This window comes from Pygocentrus nattereri, chromosome 4 (genome assembly GCF_015220715.1).
Source record: "Pygocentrus nattereri isolate fPygNat1 chromosome 4, fPygNat1.pri, whole genome shotgun sequence".
NCBI classification, from domain to species: domain Eukaryota; kingdom Metazoa; phylum Chordata; class Actinopteri; order Characiformes; family Serrasalmidae; genus Pygocentrus; species Pygocentrus nattereri.
The window spans coordinates 16,218,586-16,231,096 of NC_051214.1; the positions used below are offsets into that span (position 1 = coordinate 16,218,586).

Genomic DNA, 12,511 nt, shown 5'->3' on the forward strand with positions numbered 1-12,511 from the left:
TGTTCTGGCTCTTTTACATCACACTACATGTCAAGTCAGTCATTACATCCTATAAGTTGCATATAAAAAGTTCACTAAAGCTTATAAGCATGGGTTTTGATTGATATAAAGCTGTAAACCCCCACTAGTTTCCCAGAGTGTAATTTGGCATGTCGATCAAAATGTCCATCATCATCACCACTGTATCTGAGGCATGGACTAAGGCAAGGGCAAGAAAAATATTTGATTGCTTTTTTTTTCCCCCCATTGCGTAGGCTTTAACCAGGAACATCCAGGGACAGTTGACTGATCTCCCTGGGCAGTAAGGCTTTCGCATATGTGTGGCAATCTGGTTTCAATTGCCAAGCCCAGACCACAGCTTCATACTGGGATGCCGAGGAACGAGCAGAGTGTTCCACTTTGCTTTTTTGTTTATTCTTCTAAAAACCTGCTCTTCTCTATTGAAAACAAACAAAGCTGTGAGATCAAAGGGCATTTTGTACTCAAAAGGGAGCTGAAAATGGTTGCTAAAGCTTTTTTGTCTAGAAAAAAAAAATCAAAAAGGGTTCTTCGAAGTGACGCCATAGCAAAACCCACTTTCCCTAAATGTTGTTTTAAGAACAATTCTTGTAAATAAGATGTGTGAGGACAAGAATCCTTTTAAAGCTTAAAGAACCTCCACATAATTTTCTATATCAGTTAAAGTTTTTCCCCCCAAAGCATATGTAGCCAAGATCCATTACCTTTTTTTAATGTATCAAATGTTCTTGGTAAATCATTATATCATGATATTTACAGATAGGGAAGTGTAATTATGATTCAGCTAATAAATGGTTTACTTCAATGTCATTAATAACCCAACAAAAAAAGGACAGGACAGAAAAAAATTTAATAATACATGTATATCTAAGATGTACATCTGGATACAAATGTACAACCTCAATTCCAAAAAAGTTGGGATGTTGTGTAAAATGTAAATAAAAACAAAATGCAATAATTTGTAAATTTCATAGACCCATGTTTTATTCACAATAGAACTTAGAACACATATCAGATGTTGAAATTCATTCATTTGACCTTTTCATGAAACATTACCTCGTTTAAAACTTGATGGCAGCAACACATCTCAAAAATGTTGTGTAGCATCTCCTCTTCTTTTAACAACATTTTGAAAACATCTGTGAAGTAAGGAGACCAATAGCTGGAGTTTTAGGAGAGGAATGTTGTACCATTTTTGTCTGATGTAGGATTCTAGCTGCTCAACAGTGCTGGGTCTTCTTTGCCAAATTTTTCATTTCATGACTTGCTAAATGTTTTCTATTGGTCAAAGGTCTGGACTGCAGGCAGGCCAGTTCAGCACCTGGTCTCTTCTTCTGCAAGTCAGTTATGCTATTGTGATGGATGCAATACGTGGTTCAGGACTGTCTTGCTGAAATATGCAAGGCCTTTCCTGAAAAAGATACTGTCTGGATGGCACCATATGTTGCCAAAACCTTTATATTTCATTCAGCTTTAATGGTACTTTCACAGTAGTGCAAGACACTCATGCTATGTGCACTAATGCTTCCCCATACCATCATGGATGCTGGCTTTTGAACTGTGTGCTAATAACAAGCTGGGAGGTTTTTGGGTCTTTTGGAGGACGCAGTGTCCATTATTTCAAAAGGAAATCTCAAATTTTGATTAATCTGACCACAGGGCCTTGTCCCTTACAGGAATTTCTCTAGGTTCTCTGAATCTTTTGATGATATTATGTGCTGCAGATGGTGGGATATCCAAAATCTTCGCAATTTTATGTTGAAGAACATTTTTCTGAAATTGTTCCACAATTTTAGATGCAGTTTTAGCTGCTCCCCTAGCTGTTTTATATTAGTACTACTGACTTTTCCCATCTTTTGTTGTCCCTGACCCAACTTTTTTTGACATGCATTGGTGCCATCAAGTTCTAAATGAGTTAATGTTTTTCATGAAATGGTAAAAGTCTCACTTAAACATCTGATATGTGTTCTACGTTCTACTATGAATAAAATATGGGTCTGAGATTTGCAAATCATTGTATTGTTTTTATTTACATTATTTACATTTTACACAATGTCCCAACTTTTTTGGAACTTTTTAGTACTAGTCCAAACTTATATTATAAACTGGGTGGCTCCATATCTTAAAGCTAGGTTAGTAACTGAGAGTTGGCCCACATTCTGCCATACAAGACTTCTATAAAAGCATTTCCTGTCAGCATATATTCATATCTGTTAGCATGTTCTTAGGCCAGGATTAGGGAAGGATTAGAAAGTCTAAGGCTAATGTAACGAAAGACCACACTCTCAAGACAATTTCAGTGCAGGATTCCCCTTTGATCTTTATATAACACACGATCAAGCAAGCTTTTGGTCAACCACAATAGTTGTATTTTGATTTCGATGTAAAACATTTCAGCACAATCATTGATCATGTCTCATCTGTGTTTGTACCGTTTTACCTAGAACAGAGTGCTGAAAAACTGGTTCAACAGTTGGCTGCAGATGAGTGCTCACTAAAATACTGGTGGACACATGTTGACAACATCTGTATGGTTCACAGACTGTAGAAGAACATAGGACAGGCAATCAGGGGAAGCAATGGTGCAATTCTAAAAGCTCAGCATGCAAAAATGTACAGCAAACCTCTCATGACATGGTTCAGAAAGATTCAGTTATATCTGAGTAACACATTGTAAATCAATGGGATTAAATTATGGGTAGAAAATGAATATTGAGTTGAGAAATATAGTACACACCATATCAAATTGTCATATTGTTTTATCACTATTGATACATAATGATTGTTATATTCAAGATAATATTCGATTCCATTAAATAGAGCAGAAAACAAAATAAGGACCTTACTTGGACGTGAAACTTAACTACAGTGTATTCCATTTACTGGGTGCTTTAGACTGTTTTGACAGATGTCAAAATACATAAAAACTAAATAATTTATTAAGTTTGCTTTTGGTGTGGTTACTGATTACACTGTCTACATTTAGCTTTGGTGTAACTTTAAAAGAAAAAAAACAAACATAGCATAACAAAGGGTGTTTACCTCTCTGACATGAAAGGATAAAATCTTTAAATCATAATACAATGTCATAGGCGTGTGTGCGCACACACACACACACACACACACACACACACACACACACACACTTTTTCTAAACCTCTTATCTTTATGGGTCACAGGGGGTGCTGGGGTCTAACCCATTGGGCGAAGGCAAGAAACACCCTGGATCGATATGTCATAGGCATGAGGCAGCATATTTGTAACCATGTATGTTAGTTTTGTGTGAGGTAGCTTTAAGAGGTATTAAACACCAGAGGTGGACGAAGTACACAGATCATGTACTTGAGTTAAAGTAGAGATACCCAAGGTAAAATATTACTCCAGTAAAAGTAGAAGTCCTTACTCTAGACCTCAACTTGAGTAAAAGTACAAAAGTATTTGCCTTCAAATGTACTTAAGTATCAAAAGTAAAAGTACTAAAAGATTAATTATGGCTCTAATGTCCTGTTATCTTTTTTGTAACAAGACTCACTTCATGAACTCATTTTAGGTGAAAATCCTCCAGTGTCTCTCTTGGTAAACCAGTCTTTTAATAGAATGTCATTAATTAGTGAAGCTGACGTCTATTAAAATGATCATAAGCACAAAACACTGAAGGCAAACAGTTTCCATCAGGTAGAACCGAGTGGCTCTGAAATCACTTTTACAAACAAGCAAAGTTTCAGTTTAAGATTACTTTGTAAATTAGTTACAAGTTGAATAAAAACTTGCTTTAAACACAGGTTCACAAATAAGTTTTCCTTTACTGTATTGATCAGTAGGTCTCTGTTCATAAACATAAACTAACCGAAACTAATTTACCTTTATAATGAAAGTGTTTGTATGAATTCAGAAAAAAAAGAAACATGCCAGCCACAGCTGCATATGTGTACATATTTCTATATTGTGGTCTATTTACACAAAGTTAGGTAAGTTCCATCATTTAGGGACGTATGTGCTCCCAAATTTTTACACTGCTGCACTGATGTTGAACCGCGTGCTTGCACTAGGTGGTATGACCAACAGGTCAGAACAAGCTCAGAACAAAGTGACCACTGTGTTGTTCTTGCTTTGCACTTCTTTTGTTTTGACATGTTACGTTTTTATACATACAGAAACCAAAAGGAACGACAGATTTCTCAAAATGTGGCAGAGTAAAAAGTAAGATATTTGTCTTTGAAATGTGTGGGGTGAAAGTAAAAAGTCATCCAAAATGGAAATACTTAAAGTACAGATACACAAATTACATTTACTTAGTTACTGTCCACCACTGTTAAACACATTGGACATCTGGCTCCTATTACCCTTGCTGTGAAGAATTCTGGCCATATTGAATATCGAATATCAGGCCATATTGAATGACTTTGCATACATCTTAACCATTTAATTAATCCGAAAAAATACAGAATTTCCCTTTAATTGCCATGAGAAAATTTGCGAGGGTTAGAATTAGCAAGGTGTAGTTATACTACCATAATACCCGGATGAAATATAGTAACAAGCTGACGTGAGTGCGGCCATTAACTGTTATGTATCACCAAGTAATCTTAGACCTGCGCAAATGAATCGAAGGTTACTTTGACTGACTGGGCGGCCCAGAGTGAGTATAAAAGCAGCGCCATCTGCCGTCTAAATGACTTTCCCAATAAACACTGCAGGCTATTGTTCCGATACCCAGAAGTCCAAGCATTTTTGACGAGTTGCATGTACCAGTAAAACTCCCCTTTACCAGACTGTATCGAGAGACATTTCTTAAACGTCTTGGCACAACGAGTATGGTAACGTATCAGACAATTTCGGTATGGGCAGGTCTCCTGACTGTGTACCTGCTCTGCTTTGCTTTCATTGCTTTCGTTGGATATTGTCTTTACGTGAGACGTATTCACAAGAAATATGACCACATTCCCGGACCTCCAAGAGACAAGTAAGAAACTGTGTTCTGTATGTAGTAATTCATATTCTTTACTAATATTACCTGGAATATAAACTATAGAGGCTTAGTTGGTTTATTTGTGAAAAGTAATTCGGCCTGCTGTCAGTCATCTAAAGGCTAAAATAATGTCGTGTTTTCATAGTTTTTTGCTTGGCCATGTTCCGACGTTTCTGAGAGAAACGAATTCGGAGCGTGTCATACACGACAAGTTCCTCGAATGGTAAGGCATCTAATGCACTTTCACCTACTTTCTTTTGTCTTAGATCCAGCAAGAGCTTATGTAATAGGTACAAATTCAACGAAATGGTGTTATCGTTCGTGTCCATCTTGCACATAACTTGCATAACTGTCATTGAGTTCCTGAACCACAGAAAACCAGTCTCTGCCCCTCGTTTTCCCTTTACCCGTCTCTCTCTCTCTCTCAAAAAACATACACGCAGAGCCACAAGTAGAGTTGTTCATCTTTGAAAAGGCAAAATAGTCCTATGAACTACAGTCTGACCCAATTAAAGCCACTTTGTGGTTTGTGGTTTCAGAAACTCAAACAGATTAGGTGGCAACAAATTCGGCTGCTGTTGTTTCCATATTTTACAGGGCTGAAACGTATGGCCCAGTCTACAGAATTAACAGCTTTCATGGTGTGGCACTAGTGGTCAGCTGCCCGGAGGCTACAAAGGTGTATATTGTGCTGTGCAGTTACAGTTAACCTGTCTTATAAAACATAACAAAATAGATAAAATCAATTTCTTGTTTTGGTACCGCAGGAGTTTTTAATGTCCCCCAAGTATTCCAAAGATCCTTTTGTCTACAAACGTCTGTTCAACTTGTTTGGAAGAAGGTAAGCTTCTTCATATCTTACGCTTTAGATAAACAAGCCCTGGTTTTACTTGACAAAAGTCTCAGTTGTAGCAAGTATTCATTTTCTAAGTTTAGAGTAAATACTTAACATTAATATGAAGATTACTCATCTTTAACCCTGATGTTGAAGTAGGCCTTCATGGATATCATGAGCCAGTCAACAGCACATTTTTTGCTCAGCACTGTGGAAGACTTGAGCAGCGTTGTTAATAGAGTGAAAGAATTCACATTAATTCTGAGATCATTAGTGGTAAATATCCACTCTAATTTACTTCAGTATGACAAAAGCACTCAGCAGACACTTTGATTAACCATGCTCACCTTCAGAGAAGGCTTTGTTCAGTTGTTTTCCAGTCTTGCTTAAAGCCTTTGCGCAAAAATATAAATGGTTGATTGCATTTTGAGAGATGCTCTTTGTCGGTGGAATGAAGCGAAGAGGAATGTACGTCTATACAACCTACGCTTTTCTATGCAAGACATAGCAATCTGTATGTTTCCACTGAGGGGAGGGATCCCCTTTTCCAGTGATGCATATCTTAGGAAGCATTACACATGACCTATGAAAGGGCCTTGCAGACACAGCAATTACTTAAGTAGGTCTATTTTGATACTTGTTGTCAAGCTCAAGAAGTTCACTGCCAAAAAACAAACACTTGCTAATAACTGCAACTGAAACTTTTTAACTCGGCTTGAGCTAACAGTTCATTAAAAGTTTCTTAGCTGAGTTGGGTGAACATCTGTCACATTTCTTGTCATATCTACAGGTTCCTGGGAAATGGACTTGTGACTGCTATGAATCATGACATCTGGTACAAGCAGCGCAGAATCATGGACCCTGCTTTCAGCAGCTCGTAAGTTATGCTGTGTCACACATCTGTTTAGGAGAGGCTGAAAGGTTGTAGAAGGCAGAAGTACACAACTCCTCTTGTAACTCTTGACAGTTACCTGCGAGGTTTAATGGGCACCTTCAACGAGAGGGCTGAGCGTCTTATGGAGAGGCTGGAGGAGATAGCAGAAGAGCGGATAACTGCCAACATGCACCAGTTGGTCAATTGTGTCACACTGGATGTTATTTGCAAGGTTTTAATGTTCTCTGCTTCTCTACGGTCTTCCATCCAAACTCTTAATAATATGTCAGTGATTTAACAGCTGTCCACAGTGGAGATAAAAGGCACTTTTCTCCATCCAACTTGTTAGATTTAGAGAGATAGATAGAACTTTATTGATTTGGAACAATGGTATGTTTTCAATAGAGTGGGTGACAGTACTACATATTCTATCACAGCTGGAATAGTTTATCTTGAATCAGGTTTGTGTTTCTGTTGTGTCTGGATGAGATTAGGTTATGAGGCTACAAGGCACTCTGTGAAACTAGTAACATAATATTTACCCTCAGCGAGGTACATCATCATGCAGGCAGGTTTTCCACACAATAACAATGAGTTAATTTTTGTCTGCCTTTATTCCACAGGTGGCTTTTGGGGTTGATTTGGACTTGCTGAAGAATTACAACTCCCCCTTCCCAAGTGCCATAGAACTTTGTTTGCAGGGCATGGTTCACTATATTAGAGATCCATTCTTCACAGTGCGAACATTCTCAACTTTCACAGACTTGCAATTCTTACATTGATTATAATGTAAAAATTCCTCTCTGTAACACAGTTAAATGGTGAGGGCAATTTGTTTTTTATTCACAGCTCTTCCCTAGGAACAAAAAGAAAGTGCAGGAGATTAAAGAAGCTGTTAAACTTCTACGTACAACTGGATCCCAGTGGATAAATCAGAGGAAAAGCGCTGTGGAAAATGGCGATGATGTCCCCAAAGACATTCTTACCCAGATCCTGAAAACGGCTGGTGAATGAGTGCCACTGAACCAACCCTGTCCCAGATTATTTGCTATCCTCATTTGTACACATCTGTTTCTTTTTTAGAATCAGAAACAAGCTTTACAGGAGCTCACAGTGCACAGTATCAGACAGACAATCACATATAGGGAAGAAGATAAAATAAATATAAAATAAAACCTGCATTCCTACCTCACTCACTCACACACACACACACACACACACACAGTCATACATGTAAACCTTACATTGTGCAAAGTGTGAGTCTAAAGTTAAAGTGTTGAGTACAGCAGCAGTTAAAGGATGTATAGTGGCAGAGAAAGGGATCAATGAAGTGACAGATAGGTGAGGTAATATGGCAGCTGTTAGATGCTAGAACAAACACTGGTTTGAGCGGCAGTTCCAGAGGATAGAAGTAGAAGTGGAAGTGGAAGTGAATAGTAGTAGTAGAAGTAGCCGGTTACAGTCAAATGTAGAGTGCCTTTCAAATCAAGGAAAATTAAACATCAGTTCAAAATCTTGTTACATTACAATATGTTTGTTGTTGTATTATGAGCCTTTATTTAAATTTCATTTCTTGCAGAGGAACTTGAGGCTAATAATGAGGAAGACCATGAATTGATGCTTGACAATTTTGTGACTTTCTTTATTGCAGGTGAGACAACCCCAATACTCAGTTTTTTCTTTCTTGTGAAATGTGTTTTTATAATTTGGATGACAAAATAGTGCGTGTGTGGATGTGGGCAGGGTAAAGGAGTAACACGCTCTTTGAAGTGTCTGCTAAGCATTGACCTCAGAACAGGGATAAACTCAGACATGTAAAATTCTGAACTCAAAAAAAAAATATCATTTTGCACAAAAACAAATTATGTAATTTAAAAAACTTTAATATACTTACAGTTTCTCTGTATTATTCCAATGTTTATGACCAATTTAATGAGCCGCTTTCATAGATGTTGGTTTGTATTATTATTATTGTATTGATGTTATGTTATATGGTGTGGTTGGTTATTTTCGTACTTTGTATAAGCCATTTTCATGGTTTCAGTCCATGCAGCCTTCATAGTCTTGGAAACTTTTTGTTCTATTACTAGCAGTTGTCCTATTCAGAGTTTGAAATGGTTAGCAAATGATTAAACTAAAATTTTATTGGTCAGTGCAAAAAAAGTGCATTTTTGCTTGTGGGTTTTGGTTTATTTATTATTAAGATTTTAATATTAAATGCACATTTTGGTAGTTATTTTGGGTGAAACAGTGACAAAAGTAGGTTGGCCCATGTAAGAAACTTCACCACACTTCTTTACAAACAAGCTGTTTTTATTATTCTTGTTATTTTTTAGGACAGGAAACAACAGCCAATCAGCTTTCATTTGCCATCATGGAGCTAGGGAAGCACCCAAAAATATTAGAAAGGTAAAGTAAAAAGTGTCCATTAAATAATCCTAAGTCATTTAATAAGTTTTACATTTTTAAGCTTTCTAAGGTTAGGCATTTTAGTTAGCATGTGCAATGGTAATTCCAGCAGTTGGTAATAGCTGTAAAAGTATTATGTTTTTAACTGTCAGGGCTAAAGAGGAAGTCGATGAGGTTCTTGGAACAAAACAAGAAATTCTGTATGACGATCTTGGAAAACTGACTTACTTGTCCCAGGTTAGTCAATAAAACATTTAAATAAAACAATAAAGCATATTCTGGTTACAGATATTTTGTGGGGTCAAATGCTACTCAGTATTGATTTGTTGTACATTGACTGGCTACTGCATTATGCACACCTCCTTGTGCCTACACTTATTGTCCAGTTATTGTGCTGAGAATGATCCACCACCCAAATAATACCAGTTCTGCAGTGGGCTTGTGGGGATCCTGACCATTGAAGAACAGGATAAAAGAGGTCTAATAAAGTATGCAGAGAAACAGATAGTCTACAGTCTGTAAATGTAGGATGTAAACATGCACATATTTGGTACGTTTAGCTGATAAAATTGACAAGTGTACAAATTTGAGGTGTACTTAATGAACTCATTGCATGGTGTATGATACACTATTAGATGTAGTTATTCCTGATTTATGTGATATAGGTCTTGAAGGAAACACTCCGCCTATACCCCACTGCACCTGGCACGTCTCGCTGGCTCCATGAGGACACTGTCATCAGTGGAGTTAAAGTCCCAGCAGGATGTGCACTTATTGTAAGTGTCCTTAAGTTTGAAAAAAACAGACTAGAAACAGACTTTGTTTTCTTACTTTAAGTAAAGTATTTTAGAAAACTGATTTTTCTTACTTTTTTATTTAAAAATTACGCTGATGTGGTATGTTAACAATATTAAAGTATTGTATTTAAAGCTTATAATTACTGCTACCTCTTGCCTTCTGTAGTTCAGTTCTTATGTCTCATCAAGAATGGAAAAATCCTTCAAAGATCCACTGAAGTTTGATCCAGACAGATTTGACCCAAATGCTGCTAAGTAAGAATTTCTCTTAGCACTGTTGCTGTTATGACCATCATTTACCCTATGCTAAAGTAAATATAATTGTCTAAACGTAACTATAATATGAATTTGTGTTCTTTTTGTGAAGACCATATTTCTGCTACTACCCATTTGCCCTTGGTCCACGGTCCTGTCTTGGGCAGACTTTTTCACAAGTGAGAATTTGATCTTCAATTAAACAGTATATATAGATAAATATTATGTAATAGAACAGCAAACAAAGTAAATTTGACTTTGAAAATGTTTATTTAAACAATAATTAAGTGATTAATTTTTTGAAAAAGTAAGTATACCCTGTAACTGGTACTGTACTCTTTGGTAGAAACAGCCTTATGTAGGTGTTTCCTATTGCTGTCTACCAATTTCTGACTTCTATTAGGAGACATTCCTCCATGCAGAATACTTTCTGTGCAAAGGGGCTTTCTTGCATGTACAGCCCATTTCAGATCCCTCCACAGCATTTCAGTCAGATTCAAATCTGGGCTTTGACTAGGCTGTTCCACAACCCTTCTTCATTTTGGGCCACTCCTTGGTGGATTTACTTATGTGTTTGGGATCATTATCTTGTTGGAAGGTCCTATTTGTCAGATGGACTCACATTCTCGTTAAGCAGTCTCTGATATGACAGTGAATTCATAGTCGATTCTAGGATCACAATGCAAAAAACAAACATGATTTCTGACATTGTGGTCAGACAACTCTATCTTTGACTTTAGCCATAGCACATTGTTCCAGTCCTGATCCTTGACTAGATATTTGTTAAATAGCAAATATTTATCTTGCCCTGATGTTTTTTTTATTAGCTGTATGTCATATTTATGCATTCTGTTTGTAATGGTAGGTGCATGAGCTTTGACATCCATAGAAATTAAGACTAGACTAGTCTAACCTTTTCATGGGGTATATTTACTTCTTTGCATGATTTTTCGTATGCATATTGTCATTATCCAGTAGAAACCAAATAGCTACATGAAAAATGAAATCAAACAAGCACTTTTACACTGTGTAAACTCTCAAATGTGTTTCTTTTCAGATGGAGGCTAAAGTTGTGCTTGCAAAAATTCTTCAGAGGTTTGAGTTCAGTCTTGTGCCTGGACAGTCTTTCAATATAAAGGATACAGGCACTCTTCGCCCTGAGAGTGGAGTGCTGTGCAAGATCAAATATTGTTCTCAGGGCAAGAATTAAGTATTTGGCTTACTGGAGATAAATAATATGCTATCCTTACCAGTTTGAGCACCATGCAATAATATTTGCCTATTTACTATTAACCGAGGGAATGTTTTCTGAATGTGTGCCTTCGAAGCACTATTCATTGGATCTATAATATTCATAGGAGCTATAAGTATAACCATAAGATGGCAGTGTAACCATTTTTTACTGCCATCTGCCTCATTGATCTAGTATTGTATTGCATTGGTAAGTGGCTTTTTGCCCAAGTCTCTGGGATTTTGCTTCTGTATGGCTTTCAGTGAATAAAACATACAAAAAGTGACTTTCCTTTATTCTGATCGTTATTGTTGTCTTTTGTGAACTGTCCACTCATTTTTAGTCAGGCTTTTGAGATTTAGTGATTTCAAAATGCTGAGAGGCCCCAGCGAGGATCGAACTCGCGACCCCTGGTTTACAAGACCAGTGCTCTAACCACTGAGCTATGGAGCCAACTATTACAAAAAGTCCACTTGAGAGATTTTATACGTTTTGTATTGCATACGTGTTCGTACGAAACATTTCATAAATATTCGACAATAAACATGAATACCGGATAATACATGACGAGATTTACATATTATTTGAAGGAATTTTCACAATGTCTATATGCGACTGTTGTACGGAATCACTGGCTCACTATTTTTTATTAGAAGCAGCGATTTCTCAATACCTCATGTCAGAATAACTGTTAATATGAATTGTTTTTGTTCTATTTTACAGTTTTCTGTTCAAAGTTTATTTGCATGTAGATACGTGTTGTCCACATGAGGGCGACATGCACAGTCAAATGGAAACATTTCGCATTCAGAATATGGCAGTTTTCAAGTGCTGTTTCTCGTAGTGGAAAGTCGTCAAGTATCGTAGTTTCTAAAGTCGTATGATCTACGAAACTTCATGTATAAACCGAGGTATGAGGCACATGCTGTCGAGCCGATTCGCTAAGAATTGCGAAAATGTCTAGCTGACAGTACCTCTCGGTAGTCTGCGTTTAGTTTTTATTTAGCTTCAGTTTTAGTTTTTAATAAATGTTGATTATGCAAGCTGAGCTGACAAGAGGCATGAGACAATTATAGAATCAAATTAATGCAATATAACTAAAATAACTCAAAGCTCAAAAACC

The 12,511-nt window shown here is 36.9% G+C and overlaps 1 protein-coding gene and 1 non-coding gene across 2 annotated transcripts; one reads left to right on the forward strand and one right to left on the reverse strand.

Moving 5' to 3' along the window:
- Positions 1-4,697: 4,697 nt before the first annotated feature.
- Positions 4,698-11,684, forward strand: LOC108412547 (cholesterol 24-hydroxylase). The gene is made up of 15 exons (XM_017684616.2): positions 4,698-4,981; positions 5,133-5,210; positions 5,585-5,666; positions 5,755-5,828; positions 6,613-6,699; positions 6,790-6,928; positions 7,320-7,433; positions 7,546-7,702; positions 8,276-8,347; positions 9,033-9,105; positions 9,258-9,342; positions 9,771-9,881; positions 10,069-10,157; positions 10,270-10,336; positions 11,215-11,684. The coding sequence occupies exons 1-15, from the start codon at positions 4,833-4,835 to the stop codon at positions 11,365-11,367; spliced, it is 1,530 nt and encodes a 509-aa protein (XP_017540105.1). The 5' UTR covers positions 4,698-4,832; the 3' UTR covers positions 11,368-11,684.
- An 84-nt stretch (positions 11,685-11,768) lies between these two features.
- trnat-ugu lies at positions 11,769-11,841 on the reverse strand. The gene has a single exon. It is a non-coding gene; the product is annotated as a tRNA-Thr (tRNA).
- Positions 11,842-12,511: the final 670 nt, after the last annotated feature.

What these genes read in the sequence shown, in the direction of transcription:
- LOC108412547 (XM_017684616.2), top strand. Translation starts at nt 4,833, where the DNA reads ATGGTAACGTATCAGACAATTTCGGTATGGGCAGGTCTCCTGACTGTG. An exon ending in GCTGCCCGGAGGCTACAAAG is followed by an intron (nt 5,667 to 5,754) that starts GTGTATATTGTG and finishes TTGGTACCGCAG; the next exon opens with GAGTTTTTAATGTCCCCCAA. An exon ending in CCAGATCCTGAAAACGGCTG is followed by an intron (nt 7,703 to 8,275) that starts GTGAATGAGTGC and finishes CATTTCTTGCAG; the next exon opens with AGGAACTTGAGGCTAATAAT.